This window comes from Dendrobates tinctorius, unplaced genomic scaffold (genome assembly GCF_039654945.1).
Source record: "Dendrobates tinctorius isolate UK_male_01 unplaced genomic scaffold, ASM3965494v1 ptg000032l, whole genome shotgun sequence".
Classification (NCBI taxonomy): Eukaryota; Metazoa; Chordata; class Amphibia; order Anura; family Dendrobatidae; genus Dendrobates; species Dendrobates tinctorius.
In genome coordinates, this window is record NW_027361700.1 from 15,671,715 (window position 1) to 15,687,500 (window position 15,786).

The 15,786-nt window shown below is 45.1% G+C and overlaps 1 protein-coding gene across 1 annotated transcript in view; it reads right to left on the reverse strand.

Annotated features, from left to right (window-relative positions):
• Positions 1 to 1,658: 1,658 nt before the first annotated feature.
• The window catches only part of NPEPPS (aminopeptidase puromycin sensitive), a 95,641-nt gene continuing 81,513 nt past the window's right edge, over positions 1,659 to 15,786 (reverse strand). The window contains exons 10-23 of the mRNA XM_073572477.1: positions 15,317 to 15,481; positions 14,243 to 14,347; positions 12,838 to 12,898; positions 12,601 to 12,710; positions 12,431 to 12,494; positions 11,995 to 12,134; positions 11,569 to 11,703; positions 11,230 to 11,449; positions 4,864 to 5,006; positions 4,737 to 4,793; positions 3,481 to 3,588; positions 3,133 to 3,288; positions 2,984 to 3,031; positions 1,659 to 2,853 (exon numbers count right to left, since the gene is read on the reverse strand). Of these exons, the coding sequence (XP_073428578.1) occupies positions 2,701 to 2,853; positions 2,984 to 3,031; positions 3,133 to 3,288; positions 3,481 to 3,588; positions 4,737 to 4,793; positions 4,864 to 5,006; positions 11,230 to 11,449; positions 11,569 to 11,703; positions 11,995 to 12,134; positions 12,431 to 12,494; positions 12,601 to 12,710; positions 12,838 to 12,898; positions 14,243 to 14,347; positions 15,317 to 15,481 (1,665 nt within the window). The 3' untranslated portion in view covers positions 1,659 to 2,700. The remainder of the gene's footprint in view (positions 2,854 to 2,983; positions 3,032 to 3,132; positions 3,289 to 3,480; positions 3,589 to 4,736; positions 4,794 to 4,863; positions 5,007 to 11,229; positions 11,450 to 11,568; positions 11,704 to 11,994; positions 12,135 to 12,430; positions 12,495 to 12,600; positions 12,711 to 12,837; positions 12,899 to 14,242; positions 14,348 to 15,316; positions 15,482 to 15,786) is intronic.

The following is a 15,786-nucleotide window of genomic DNA, read 5'->3' on the forward strand; positions in this document are numbered from 1 at the left end:
TGCCTGAGAGAGATTCCCAACAAATGTCAGGATAGTTGAAATCTCCCATGACCACTATGTCATTTTTTGGAGAACTTGGCCATTTAATGCATAAAGAGTTCATCCATATCTTCAGCTTGCACAGGTGGCCTGTAGGTAAATGCCTACAATGGTGTCCTTTCCGTTGTTCTCTCCTTGTATTCTTACCCAGTTTCCACAGAACTCCCAAACAGATCTTTATAAGGAGTCTGACCAACTGACAGCGGCTCTTCGCTCCTGCAGCTGCACGAATATGCAACCTAAATGCCACATGGTAAAGGATTTATTTTACTCATTTATATAGCACCATTATTCTACAGCATTTTACACACATTATTGGCACTGTCCTCAATGGGGCTCACAATCACTATGTCTCTGGAATGTCATAGGAAACCCACGCAAACACGGGGAGAACATACAGACTCCTTTCAGATGTTGCCCTTGGTGGGATTTGAAACCAGGAACCCAGCGCTGCAAGGCTGAAGTGCTAGCCACTGATCCACCATCCCACCCTAAACGTCATTGAAAACTAGGAATCTCACAGAACTGGAAGAATTTTTTAAGGAAGAATAGGTGAAACACCCTTAAACAAGAATGGAAAAAATTTTGACAAAAAGCATTTACAAGCTGTGATACTTTCAGAAGAAGGTGCTACTAGGTACTTACCATGCAGGGTGCCCATACATTTGTATAAGCCCATTATCATTTTTTAATTTAAAAAAATGTAGAAGATGAAAATAAACTTTAGGCCTTTTACAGTATTTTGTCTTCAACTTGCTAAACTGTTCACAAGAACAGTAATTTTGACCAGTGGTGCCCAAACTTCTACATGCCCCTGTAAATTATCACCTATCCTATTAACAACTTATCTTGACTTAACAAAATGTTTGTCACGGGGTTACCGCAACAGAGAGGAGCCAGGAAACCACAGAGTCTGATTTCTCCTACTCTTGCACTGATTAATATGACGGTGAAGTGTTTCTAAACAGTGTAGATTTTTTTTTTTTTAGCAGTGCAGGGGTTAATCTGCTCTCTTGAGAGCTTCTGAAAGCTTTCCTGCATTAAGGCTCAGCTGTTTAATGTTAGCCACTCCCATCTCCTATATAATCTGGGTCCTAGCTAGCACTCATTATTAGAGTAGCTTACACTGCATGGCTGGAGGGTATGGTTGGTTATCATAGGAGAAGGCGTTTGGTGGATTTATCGGTGACTGTTGCTAGGCTTTGAGTGTGTGATGATTTCCTTTCTTCTCCTACTTTGGTTTAACGCCATCCTCCACTCCCCGGTGTTTACTTCTGTTTTTTTATGTGTATATTTGTATGATTGGTATTTTCCATTATCCCTGTTCGTATTACCTTGTTAGTCTGGTTGGTGCACTACACTATACTACTACTCCCCTCTTCCCTGGGTGGAATACAGACTGATGGCGGATTCTGCAGCTAAGGCAAAATACGTGGCCCCTGCATCTTCATCAGAATTTATCAGGGGAACAAGGAGAGCTAGAGCACCCCTAGGCGTTAGGGACAGGGAAGAAGCCCCTGGTCCTGGGACACCTGACAACATAGTTGTGACAATATTATCTATTAATATTGGGAACACCAACAATAATAATGTAACAGAAACTCACAACCACACATTCATTACACACTCACATTTTGTTTTTATTAACGCCAACTGTTTTGTTTTTTTTTGTATTTTTTTTTCTTCAATTCTTTATTACGGTTTTTCTTGTTTTAAAACAATAGCACAAAGAGAACCTAGGTAAGCAAGTCTCAGAACCAAGGCCCATGGCCCTCTGCCACTACACCATTAGACTGTACAAACCCAGAACGAGGATGTAACCTAAAAATTAATTAGGAATTTGGAAGGAAAGGGAAGAAAACATCAAGAACATGAGAACAGTGCCTGCACCTTTTTCTTTCCAGCACAGGTAAGAAAAGAAGTCTACAGTATAGATATGCTTATTAGTACTAGACAGACCTACATAATGGAGGTCTCTCCAGTACTGGCCCAGGCCACAGAAAGAGTGGTGGGCAGAGGATTAGTGTGAGTGCACACAACCCCCGCTTAGATACTCCTTTCAGAACAAGGGGTATAACGGGTAAGACCAAAATAGGCAGCCAACAAGTACAATTTTCTGATGTGGGAAAATACAAGAGGTAATTAAGGACCAAACATGAAGTGAAAAGCCCTCACCAGAAAACGAAAGGATAAAAAAAAATCCATCTAAACCCAGCCACCTTCCATTAATGGCCTTGGCTAATGCACACTCAGTAATAACTCGTCAAGTTGCGGCCCCCTTACTTAAAGATAACCCTCTACACTGGTGTTTGGTACCTCTATCTCACAGGAGCCAATAGAAACATTCTTTCTCCACATCTACTTTCAGGCAGAATTTGCACAGAAAGGGCATCTGGGAGATTCACAGTTAGCAGCTTGATGCTACTTCTATCATATATACAGATTTGACTGAGGCAATTGAATAAAATCCCTAAGGAGTTGATTAGGGACAGAGCAGGGATCAGATGGGAGCGTTCATTTTTTTTGCACCAGCTTCCCAGTGGGTGTAAAGGGTGTTGAGGGGTAAGGGAGGACGGGTACATAGCCTCCCATAGCAGGGGGCCTAGGGTTTAGCCTGTTGGGGCGGTGAGAGAGCAGGCGGATGGGAATCACTGCGCACAATCACACTGTAGAGGAGGGCGACTTGCGCAGGAGTAGATACTGATGCATGGCGTCTGCATCTCTCTTCAGCCAGGCAGCATTCAGTAGGATATTTTCACAGCACTGTTGCACCGTACGCTCAGCAGAGGGAGCTGGATGAGCATCAAAGAATGTCTGGTAAGGAAAGAGGGGAGAAATAAACAGAGAAACACTAAATATTATTCCTATATACCAAAAAACTTCATACAAAAACATAAAAAAAGTGAGGTCAGTGTGAAATCACTAAATTATACTAGCAGCTTACCTTCACTTCTGCAGCCATCTTGTCACTAGCAAAGCCATCCACAGAAAGCTGAAGGTCAAAAATAAATGTGTTAGCCGCAAGAGACGGTCAATGTCACAAGCATGAGATAAAGTAAAGTAATCTCACAGAAAAAGAAAAAGACTTCATACTTTAATGAGTCGTGAGATAAGGAAGCCACCTTGGTACCGGTTATACAATTCCTCCCAATTTTCCTTCACAAAGGTCCATGCAGATTTCCTGCCTTGTTTGCTGGCTCCAGCGACACCTCCTATTACAGACACTGTGTCTTGAGGACGTACCTCTTCCTAGAAAGCAAAGAGAAGCACAAGGATCTGGAGGATGTGCTTGACACCATTACTCTAGTGTGAACAACCTCTCTTGACAGGTGGACAGGGATATTTGGGTGAGCATCAGTTGCTTACTGTTTAAACTTTGAAGAAACCAATGACTATGGAGACAAGTTGTGAGAAAATGTGGGTGCGCAACCACAGACTTACCGAAAGTGAAAAGCTTAACACCTTGTGGATTAACTCTGGGGAAGAAATAGCTCCAAGAACCCTCTCAATTCGGTTCTTTTCCTCTTGCATGTCAGCCTGTTTGTGGAGCTGAAAGTGTAAAAGTGGAAGATATTGGTAACGTGTGATGCCAGGCACTGTACATAGCTAGGTAATATTAATGTTGACTCCCGCCACCACAAACGTGTGCAATTTGGTTTAGATTTACAAATGAGAAATGTGAATCACAGATTTGTGCACTAGACAGGAAGGTCTCAGGTACATGATCCTAACAGCATTTCATTATCTGAACATGACCATTGTGATTTTTATGGTGACACAAATGATTAGGATCAATTATAAAACATGTGATTCCCTGAGTGTTCAGTCTGGTGATGGCTGCTGAGAATACTATGAAGCTTCCTCAATGGCCAGTCAATCTACCATTGTTCACGTTTCCTTTAGTTTCCTGCTACAGGGCTTCTTTTAGTTTGGCACTTTTTACCCTACATTTATTTCTGATAATGGTCTGATCTTGTATAGGTCTGTGTGAATGGTAGCAAATCAGCCATCATCCAAGAGAAAAAAAAAAAGCTCTCTAGTGCCACCTACTAGAGATGATCCCTCTCTATATCAAAAGGCTGGCTACCTTCTTTGGGCAAGTTGGCTCAGTGGTTAGCACTGTTTAGGGTTCACATCTGACATCAAAAACAATTATAGGCAGTACCCCAATTACAAGTGTGAAAAGTTAAAAAAACAAACAAAAAAAAACAAACCTATAATCACCTCACCACTGTCCTCTCCGTCCGTCTTCCAGTGCTCTTCTTTACGCCGTTGAATGCCTGATTTCCAAGACTTGAGATCACATCCAAGCCCCGAAGGTCACTGCGTTTTATCATGGCGATGAGGTCAGAATATTATGACATGCAGTAACCTCCGAAGCCTACAGACGGCCTTAAGTCCTGGTCTGTAGTAAAGAGCTGGACATGTGATGCGACACAATGGAAAGAATAGGACCGGATGGTGAGCAGTGAGTAGTAGTATTTTTTAATCCCTGCCCTGTTCCAACTGGTATACATATTTGGGTTACGAACACATACAGAACTCAACTAGTTCGTAACCTGGGGACAACCTGTATCAGCATGAAGTATCTGTGCATCAGGTTTTTTTTAATATGTTCACACCATGCAAAAACTTATTGGTATACCAAATATGTGATGGAAGAGTCTTAAGGTTATAACATTACAGGTGGCACTAACCTTCAGCATGGTATCAAGAGTTGTGGCGTTTCCATGCTTCAGGACAGTCACGTAAACCTGGGAACATAGATTTTGATTTAGGTAGATGTTGGGGAAGAAAAAAAACACTGCAATTAAAAAAACTAACCGGGCTCCTAAGGTCGGCACTCAGCGTGATCTTTCCTTCTACGTGGTCCTTAAACCTACGACGTGCTTCTTCCAGGGTGGGTTTATGGCCAGCCTTTCCTAACTTCCCTAAAACTAGCCCCCTCAGCAGTGCGTCCAAGTGTCCTAAAAGGTAAAGGATATACACCTAAATAAAGAAACGTCCTAAAGTAGAGTTAATGGCCGTTGTTTAATGAAAATTAAACATATCATATTGTTTGCTTAAAGGGGTTGTCTCATAACACATTTATGGCATGTGATATGCCATAGCCTACAATAGAAGAATTATTATAGTGAATAAGTGTATGCAATAATTACTTTTCTAGTTATAGACTTCATTGCAGACACTGCTATTAAATAGCATCACAAACCAATCGCGGTCCATGCTGTTCATCTTGATGCACCAGTAGACAGTACTTTGTGTTGCCATTTACAAGCAGATTCTGCTATGCAATGTATATGCACATTTTTTCTCTTTAAGTGAAGGTACACTTTAAAGTGATCCTGTCAGAAGTATCAACCCTCCCAAACAGTCCATATAGGCATGTAAACATGTAGATCAGGAGAGCAGACGATCAATTGTTACATGTCTTGTACTGGTAATATTCCCTTTCATAAGCTCTGGAGGCAGATTCTCATGAAGATCAGTGTCCAGCACAAAGAAATTAACTGCTCATCTACATTTTAAGAAAAACATGAATTTCTATGGCATAAGACATCAAATAACATATCAAGATATAATTTTACTTTTTGACTTGCATGCCCATAAAGACAGCTTAGAAGAGTTAACTTTCCTGACAATTTACCTTTAACTCACTGACCAATAAGGCCACTGATTCAATTTCACTGAAAGCTGTAAAACAGGGATTTTTGTGTGTACTCACCGTAAAATCCTTTTCTCCGAGCCAATCATTGGGGGACACAGGACCATGGGTGCTATGCTGTTGCCACTAGGAGGACACTAAGCAATTATACAAAGAAATTAACTCCTCCTCCGCGGTATACACCCTCTGCTGGCTCTACGTTGAACCAGTTCAGTGCCAAAGCAGTAGGAGTACCTTATTATCAAACAAACAAATGCAACATCTCAAAACCAAAGAACAACCACAGGCCAACAGGGCGGGTGCTGTGTCCCCCAATGATTGGCTCGGAGAAAAGGATTTTACGGTGAGTACACACAAAAATCCCTGTTTCTCCTTAGCCTCATTGGGGGACACAGGACCATGGGATGTCCTAAAGCAGTCCCTGGGTGGGAAACATCATGACTGCTAAAGCCTCGTTTCCCCACAGGTTAAATCTGCCCTACAGGTGAGATACAGCCGATTGCAGAATCTGTCTGCCAAGGGCCGCATCTGCAGAAGCTTGAGAATGAATTTTGTAATGCTTGACAATCGTGTGCAGGCTGGACCAAGTAGCAGCCTGGACAAAGTAGCAGCCTTGCTGAGCCGGCGCCTGGTGCCGATTGGCCCAGGAAGCCCCCACTGGCAGAGTTGAGTGTGCCTTAATCCCCGCCAGGATAGGCAGACCTCTGACATGGTAAATTTCTTGGAATGCTGAGCGAATCCATCTGGCTATTGTAGCTTTAGAAGCAGGGAGACCCTTTCTGGAAGCACAAAGAGGGAATCTGTTTTGCGGAAAGGCACCGTTTGGGAAATGTATTCCCTGAGTGCCCTGACAGGCACTGGGCAAAACTATGTCCTCATTTAGATGGAAAGAGGAGACGACTTTAGGTAAGAAGGACGGAGACGTCCTCAGTACCACCTTGTCCTGGTGGAAAACGAGAAAGAGCGGCTTGCAAGACAAGGCAGCCAATTCCGAGACTCGCCTGATGGATGTTACCGCCACAAGAAAAGCATCCTTCCAAGAAAGGAGGGTAAGGGTTGTATCCTGCAGAGGTTCAAAAGGAGCTTCTTGCAAAGCACCTAGGACCAAATTAAGGTCCCAAGGCTCTAAAGTCATCTTGTTGGGCGGAACAAGGTGCGACACTCCCTGTATAAAGGTCTTAACTTGTGAATTGAAAGCTATCCTTCGCTGAAACAGGACGGATAGAGCTGAAATTTGTCATTTAAGAGACCCCAGAGCTAAGCCTGAGTCTAATCCTGCTTGGAGGAACTCTAAAAAGGAAGGGATAGAAAATACAAGTGGGGAACATCCGCGGATTTTGCACCAGGAGAAAAAGGTCTTCCAGACGCAATGGTAAGTGTGCATGGATGTAGGTTTCCAGGCGTTAATCATGGTGGAAGCTACTTGATGTGAAAAACTGGCCTGTGCTAGTATCCAAGATTCAATGGCCAGGCCGTTAAACTCAGCATTCGAATTCTGGTGGTAAATTGGCCCCTAAGAAAGAAGGTCTGGGTGGTCCGGTAACCGCCAGGGAACGTTGGCGACTAGTTGTACTAGTTCCGCGTACCACACTCAGCGAGGCCAGTCTGGTGCGACGAGAATCACCGGAACATCTTCTGCCTTGATCTGTCGGGTGACCTTTGGAATTAGCGGAAGTGGCGAGAAAATGTAAGGGAGGTGGAACTGATGCCACGGAAGTAACAGGGCTTCCAACCCGATGGCTAATGAGTCGCGGGACCGAGCTACAAATGCCGGAAGTTTGGCGTTTAGCCTGGAGGCCATGAGGTCTGCATCCGGAGTTCCCCAGCGCTGACAAATCTGCTGAAAATCTTCCGGATGAAGCGACCACTCTTCCGAGGCCAGGCCCTGGCGGCTGAGAAACTCTGCTGCCCAATTCTCTACTCCCGGAATATGAACTGCAGAAATGACTGAATGGTTTTCTCGGCCCATTGCAGAATGTGTGCTACCTCGAGCATCGCTCTTCTGCTTCGTGTACACCCGATGATTGATGTACGCCACCGTTGTCCGACTGGAACCGAATGGGACGACCGTCCAGAAGCTGATGGAATCGCTGAAGGGCTAGTCTGATTGCCTGGATCTTGAGAATATTGATCGGGAGCCACGATTATTGAATGGACCAGCGTCCCTGAGCCGTGTGGTGACGGAAGATCACTCCCCAACCTAGAAGACTGACGTCGGTGGTCACCACTAGCCAGTGGACAGGAAGAAAGGACCTTCATGACTCAATGAGGACGTCAACGTCCACCACTTCAGAGACCGCCTGATCCGGAGGGACAGGCGAAACCGGCGGTCCAGAGAGGACGGATTTCTGTCCCACACCGACAGGAATGCCTGCTGCAGAGGACGGAAATGTAGTTGAGCGAACAGTACAGCTTCTATTGTCGCCACCATTTTCCAGAGGACCTGCATGCCGAACCGCAGGGAGTGGGTTGGGCAAGAGAAAGCTTCCGGGCTCCCCGGATCAGTGACAAAATCTTTTCTGGAGGGAGAATTACCAACCCTCGGGAAGTGTCCAGGATCATCCCCAAAAAGGAGATTTTCTGGGATGGACCAGGTGTTGGTTCCGAAAGGGCTGACTGGGTCTTTGTTGAGGGAGGAATTTGCTCTTTCCTCCAGTAACATCCAAGATAATTTGGTTAAGTTTATTTCCGAACAAATGCCCTATCTGGTAAGGCAGGGAAGTTAAGGATTTCTTGGAAGCGGAGTCCACCTGCCACTCTCGGAGCCATAGGGCTCTCCTGATGGTAACGGCGTTTGCGGCTGCAAGTGTGGCACAGTTAGCCACATCTAGGGAAGCATGCACAACGTAATCCCCTGCCCGGGCAATCTGGTAAGCGAGACTAACCTTCTCAGGAGGTAGGCTATCGTCTCGACTAGTCTTCGCTAGAGCCTCTGCCCAGGCCACCATAGCTCTGGCCACCCAAGTGGCGGCGAAGGAAGGGAAGAGTGCTGTTCCGGTAGTCTCAAAGACTGATCGAGCAAGATTGTCAATTTGTCGATCAGTGGTGTTTTTGATGGACGAGCCGTCAGACAGGAGAGTTTTGGAAGCGAGCCGTGATATGGATAGATCTACTGCAGGGGACTCAGTCCATTGCTTTCGTAGAGTAGATGCAAAGGGATACCCGTGCTTCCAACGGTTTTTGCCCTGAGAATCGCTTGTCTGGGCGACTCCTATGCCTTTGAACATGGTCCGTAAACTCAGGGTGGTTAGCAAAAACCCTGTGAGGACATTTGGTCCTTTTAAAAGACACAGTGTGATCCGGAATAGCTCCGGGTTCATCGTCTACTCTCAGAGCCTTATTGACCGCTTCAATGAGAAAATCTAGAGACTCCTGGTACTCTAATGAGTTCGGGTCTACGGCCACATCTGACTCGCACTCCGAGTCGTGTTCGCTGCAAACCCCTGGTGAGGGGGAGCGGGAAGCAAAGCTTGCGGATGCCGAGGCACCAGAGTGCCTGGAGGACGAGTCATGGGGACATTTTCTCAAAAATTGTGTATCTTCTGCCGCAGTCCGGCCCCTGTCTGAGGAAGACTTTTACGCGGCTGAAGGGCCCTCTAAGGGGGGTAAAGTGATGCCCTGGCTGGAGGAGGAATCACGGAAGGATTCTATGACTTTAGCCAGGGAAGCCATGGACTGTGCCAGGGACGTGGCCCACTCAGGTGGACTAGGTCAACTAGGGTCGGCATTAGCGGGAGGCTCTTGCGCGCATGAGGGGTAGCAGGCCGCAAATATTGTAGTACGGTGCGCCTCCGTGGTAGTGGGGCATTACATGCGGTACATGAGGCATACACCACTGTTTTATCAGCTTTTTTTAGATGCCTTTGATTAAGACATTTTGCATAAAGGTGCTGCTTAGAGGCTGCTGCAGGGAAGGTGTTAAGTGCTGTGTATCAGCTTACCCAGGTCCTGTGTCTGTGCCCCCAGAGTAGTTTGCACCGCTGTAAGTACCTGAAGTCACACGTGCGGTGAGAAGATTGCGTCCCCAGCCTGTGGTTAGACACATGTTGACTGGAAGTGGAGTCAGAGAGCGCTTCTCGTTAGAAACGAGAAGCGGCAGCAGCAAAAGGGGGCAGAGTCAGAGCCCAGGAGCAGAAGCGCCTAAAAAGTGGGTAGAGCCGGCCGGGTGGGCGGAATCTGGCCTATCCCAGCTAGAAGCCGGGGCTTGAATTTGAGGCAGCGGCAGCGTCACGGCGATGTCAGCGGTGGCGTCGGTGGAGAGAGCGGCGGCGCTGGAGCGTAGTAGTCAGCGCACCTATCCCCCTGGGGGCCCGGACATCCCACAGGACCATGGAGGGAACTTTGTTGCTACTCACAGGGTATGTAGCAGAGCCAGGAGCGTGGTGAAGCAGAGCCGGGTGCTGAAGCAGAGCCGGGTGCTGAAGCAGAGCCGGGTGCTGAAGCAGAGCCGGGTGCATAGTGTGGCCAAGCTGAAGATTGTGGCAGCGCAGGCCTTCCTCAATCCACTATCCCTTTGATAAGGAGGTGGAGAGGGCTCGTTCGCCTCCTGTCAGCATCCACTTTCTGGCAGTGGTTGTGCAGTGGGGCCATACAGACACCGCATGGGAGCCTCTGCGTGTTACCTGAAGTAATTATTTTGCATGGAGGTGTCCGGCTGAAAACCTGGCTCCAGAAGGGGTACTTGGGGGTGACAACCCATGTTCCATGTTTCTGTCTGTTGTCAGTGTGGGGAGAGCAGACCCACTGAAGGGATACATCGCCCCTAAGAAGAGGCTAGGCTGGTGTTGAGGTTGCAGGAGGGGATACGGGGAGACGACACTCCGCGTGCCCGCCTGTTGATGGTTTTGGGAGTTCGAGACCTTGAAAGGCCCCATCGCCCTTTCCTTTTGGATAAAAAATAAAATTAAAAATAAAAATGGAATCGGGGTCTGAAGCAAGACCTTAGTGCCTCCTACAGACACTAAGCAAGAACTGATTCAACGTAGAGCCAGCAGAGGATGTATACTGCGGAGGAGTTAATTTCTTTGTATAATTGCTTAGTGTCCTCCTAGTGGCAGCAGCCTAACACCCATGGTCCTGTGTTCCCCAATGAGGCGAAGGAGAAATGAGATGTTTTGTTTGTTCTGTCACTAGATGTCAGCACATGTGAAAACTGCTATTTTTTTACATGGCCACACACATAAGGCTATATTCACATCTGCATCCATCTGGCTTCCATCATAAAGCAAAAATCACAATATATTGTCCGATTGACATCAATGGACTACATGGACATTGAATGCAGTCCAAAAAATGTCACAGCTGTGACCAGTGATTTGCCCTTGTGAAAAACAGTTCTGCTAACAGAGCCTCCAGATGTGAACTCAGTCTTCGATATCCATCTCCATCAAGACGCGTGCTCAACTGGCATGAGAATGCATATTTATATCAATGTAAACACTTTTGCTTGTAGTTTGTGTCCTGCCATGAGAAAAGATGAGTAAACACGGGAGTTCTTGGACAAAACACATTTATGATCACCTTACCCTCGCCAGGTTTGGGGTCCCAGCCTAAGCGCTGTCCAATTGGTGAGAAGATATCTCTGATGAATCCTTGAATTTCCTCATGGAACTCTGTGTGAGATAAGAGTGTGGACAGGATCCCTAGATTACAGCTCAAGTCGCTCCATACAGTGTAATTAGGTTCATTCACAAAGGCCTCCATGACTTTAAGGACTTCAACCGTGCTGATGATGCCTGCTCGCGCCTGAAGGAGGGACACACATTAATAATACTGGGAAAGTTCAAGGCTTTCACCATTTCTAGCAACACAGACTGAAGGCAAATCAGGCACAGACTGTATTTTTATTTCACTTCCATACTTACCAAGGAAAACAAGTCATTCTGCAAGCCTAGCCTGTCCACTGGCTGAAGGGAGAGATCTCTAATGCCAGGCAGTAAATTGTCCAGCATAGAAGGGCTGTACTGGGTGCGATAGAAACCAACCGTGCCCGGATTTAACTAGGTTGGATGAGAGCAGAATTAAGCACGTAGAAAGACTTGAGAAATTCTGCAGATACTCGAGACATTACACAGTTTGCAAACATGAGCTACAAAAATTCCAGGATGCATCTATTTTCTTTTTTTTCTGATGGCTTACAATGAGTGCAAAAAAAAAAAAACTAACTGAAAAGTGTGAAAGTCGTACCATCAGTGGACAGTGGTGGGCCATCACTGGCAGGAGAAGGCTTTCAAGACCTGCGGCTAATACATATATATACTGGTCCAGTTATGCATGATATTTAGGCTCACCTTAACCCACTGGTCTGAGGTCACACCTTCTAGAGCAACAGTCATCTCTGGCTTGTCCATTAGTAATCTCAATTTAGCGGAGGCTGGGGATTCACTGGTGCAGATGCTGATCGGTACCATCCAAAGGGGGCTCTCCTCACCTGAGCGAGGGCAATAGGAGGATGTTATATGGAGAGAGGGGCTGGAGGCTTACCAGCCAACCTATCATCGGGAGAATAAAGGAGATAAGAGAAATAGGAAGAAAGAAAGGTAGGATAGCTTTGAGCAGCTCCAGAAAAGCACAAGTGAGACTACTGAGACTACAATGACAACACTGTACAGGGGAGCAGCATTGTCTGCAAAATATGACCGGGCGAGTCTGCTACTATAAGCCATGTTTAGGGGTCGTTTGAGGGCTATAGAAGGGACAAAAAAAATGCAGCTGGGCAAGTCTTACCATTATGTGGCCCACTAGCACAGAACTTCCTTTGTGACACCTTTAATATCCTTGTGTCATCATTCTGAAAAACAGTAAATTATAATCATGATGTAGTCCTACATGCCCTATCACATTCATTACATGGGAGAACATTGAGTGCCGTGTAACAGGGAGTTTCGTGCAGATACCTGCTCTGATTCCACATAGATCAATGGGAAACCCATCTGCTTGGTCCATGAACTCATTACAGCAGCAATTGGCTTCCCACTGGCTTGCTCAAGAGACTCCCATAGGTCCTCTGTAGAAAAGAGCACTCATTTTACAGCTGTGCGAGGGGAGCTGAGTGGAAAAGGGAAGGTAGGTTTGGGTGGAGGCATCACTATAAAGATATTAATGGTCACCAAAATGACAGGACCATGAAATACCTGTGGCAGCATTCTTCTCCTGGAATTTAGTGAGGTATTGGTTCATGCCTTTCCGAAAGTCCTACATGAGGAGAGAGAGGATTTGTATCAGTAATGATAAGAAAACAAAAAAAAGGTGTTCACTCTAGGCAGCACCTTCACACATAAGTCCCTGGACCATATGCAGTCGACTGCATTCTCAAATAGAACAAAGAAATCATCAGAACGTCACAGGGTGCCTACGGATGCCATGTGCTATAAATGCAACTATCAGAGATAGTTCAACAGCAGCAAGTAGAGCTTGGCTCCATTAGCTGCTGTCAGAAACAGATGATGGCTAAATAAAACCCATATTCTCCTAGGAATGGTGCAGGCTCAGCTCCTGAGCCTGCACAATACACCCACTCCCGAAAAGCATTGTACATATAAGCCACTTTTTACCCAGGGGGGTTAAACACCTCAGATGGCAGATTTAGTCGAAAAATGGTATCAGTCATGTTAGATTTCAATATGTCTGAGCTTTTTGTGCCTGTGGGAGATGAGCTTTTCTTTCCCTCTGTCCCTCACTATTTAAAGGGAATTAGTCATCAGTTTTTGCCACTTAATTTGGGAGCAACATAACAGAGAGAGAGACCTTGACATCACTGAAGTGTCGATTACTCGGGTGCTTGCTGTGGTTTGGACAAAATCACCATTTTATCAGCAGTAGATTTATCACTAAAAGACTACTAAACCTGCTGCCAAGGAGCCCCCTTTACTCGTGAGCTCTGTATAAGTCACCCCCCACCACTGATTGACAGCTTTGTATGTACCCTGTGCATAGCAGATAGTTGCCAATCAGAGGTATGGGTCGGGTTATAGAGAGCTCAGAATTCAGAGAAATAGTACATCTGTAGCAGAGAAAAACAGAGATTTTTCAAAAACTACAGCAAGCGGCCCAGTAAGACATCGCTGGAATCGGGGTCTCAGCTCTTACATTAACTTGCTCTCATGTAGTAGCAAAAACCTGGAGACAGATTCTTTTTACAGTGTAAGGCCAACTTTAGTCCATTTTTTTTTTAAACCAATTAGTTTTTTGGAGGAGATGTAAAGGATCAGATACATAACGAATGTAGCAAACGGACAAGTTTTGATGTCCAATAAATCAGCACCAAAAAACGAATGTACATACTGGTAACAGTATTTAAAGAAAATTGTAAAACAGAGAGAGAAATGGAATCTCAAAACATCCGCCAGTGGGTTTCATCCACGAAATGGAAAATCACACTAAAACATTAAGTTATACAACATCCATTGCTGCTTGTCTATGTCTATCTTGTGAGATAGGTTGTTAAAGAGCAAGTCCGAAGCTATTGAAGACCACAGAAGAAAGTTCAGCCAGCTTTAGTCCATGAGTATTTAAGGAGTTAATTTACACCATACTTGCCTCATCACCAATATAATCATGTAGCATACGGATAACTGATGCTCCTTTACTGTATGATATGGCATCAAATATTTCATCCACTTCAGAGGGATGTCCAACATCTACCTACATCGAAAAATAAAATAAAACAACGTATAGTTTTTAAAATTATTACAAATATAAAAAATGGCCTAAATGTCAATGTTGTTCTTCCGAATTTCCCATCTACTACAAGTTAATCAGACCATGCACAGACTGGAATCCATATGCTGCCTGTGATTTTAAAAGATCCATAGACTTGTATGGGTGATTGTCCTCCTTGACGCAAATTAAAAAAAAAAAAAGGGCATATGAACAGCTCCATCGACTATAATGAGTACGTATTCTATCGGTGAAAACCATGGCTATAACAGATACATGAAAAACAGATGTCTGAATGAGGAATAATGGTATTAATGTCACATTCAGGCACATAGTGTAGTAATTTCATCCAGCTACAGTTCTGATCAACGGTGATACAAGTACAGTAAAACCCTTCCTACATTGTGGATCCCCCAGAAGCGCTTTGTGGCTTATCTCACGACTTAGACATCCATGCTGACCACCGCTGGACTCCACTTTGGATTCTACTACTTTGTGTAAAGTGGAGATCACAAAACCGCACAGAAAGACCATAAAACTACAGATTACTAATCCATCAGAGTAAAAGAGGACTATCAGGTGTACACATATTCTTAGGGGAATGAATGAACCGTAGGCTGGCCATTCAAAACAGAAACCTGTCAGCTGAAGTCTCTTCTTGATGCTATATTTGTCCCAAACTTCCGATCAAATTCTCATTAGGAGGGGTTTAAGCCGCCTCAAAGCAATGTATCCCCAAAGAACAAAAGGATTCAGCAACTGAAATGACAAAGCCCGATCCCCTGACAGATGCTGCTGGGGGATAATCAGGAAGCCCCCCCATACGTAATGGAAGGTATGCCATGCCGATATGCATGAAACAAAGGGGAGCTTAAGAGAGGCCTTTTGATTAGTTTTGGTTGAAACCACCTACATCAAAATGACAAAAAACATTAATAAAGTGAATGGCAGTACCTCGATTGGATGGCTATTATCCAGGGCGTCCAGTTCTTGAGCACGAGTATAATCGGCAGAAACAAATTGTGTCCATATATCATATTCAGGAAAGCAATGGTCCACACAGAGGTATTCAATCCAGGAGGCAAATCCTTCATTCAGCCACAAATGGGTCCACCATTCCTGACAGAGACGAGACATATTTCAGTCTACAAATGCAGACCTACATGGGACCAAACAGCGGCAGGATTTACATGCTGACTAACTTTATTAGCGCAGCTCCAAAAACCCATGTAAGATCTACTGCACAACGATGCAGCCAGAGACACTATTTCTAACCTATATGTTTGGATTTTCCAAACCTCAAATTGCTATGGAAAACAAATACCGTACTTCCCCTTCTGGTGTCTGCTAAACTGACAGGCTGTTTGGTGCTTTCCCATTATTCTAATAACCAGTGCTCAGTACATGTCTGACATTCATATAGT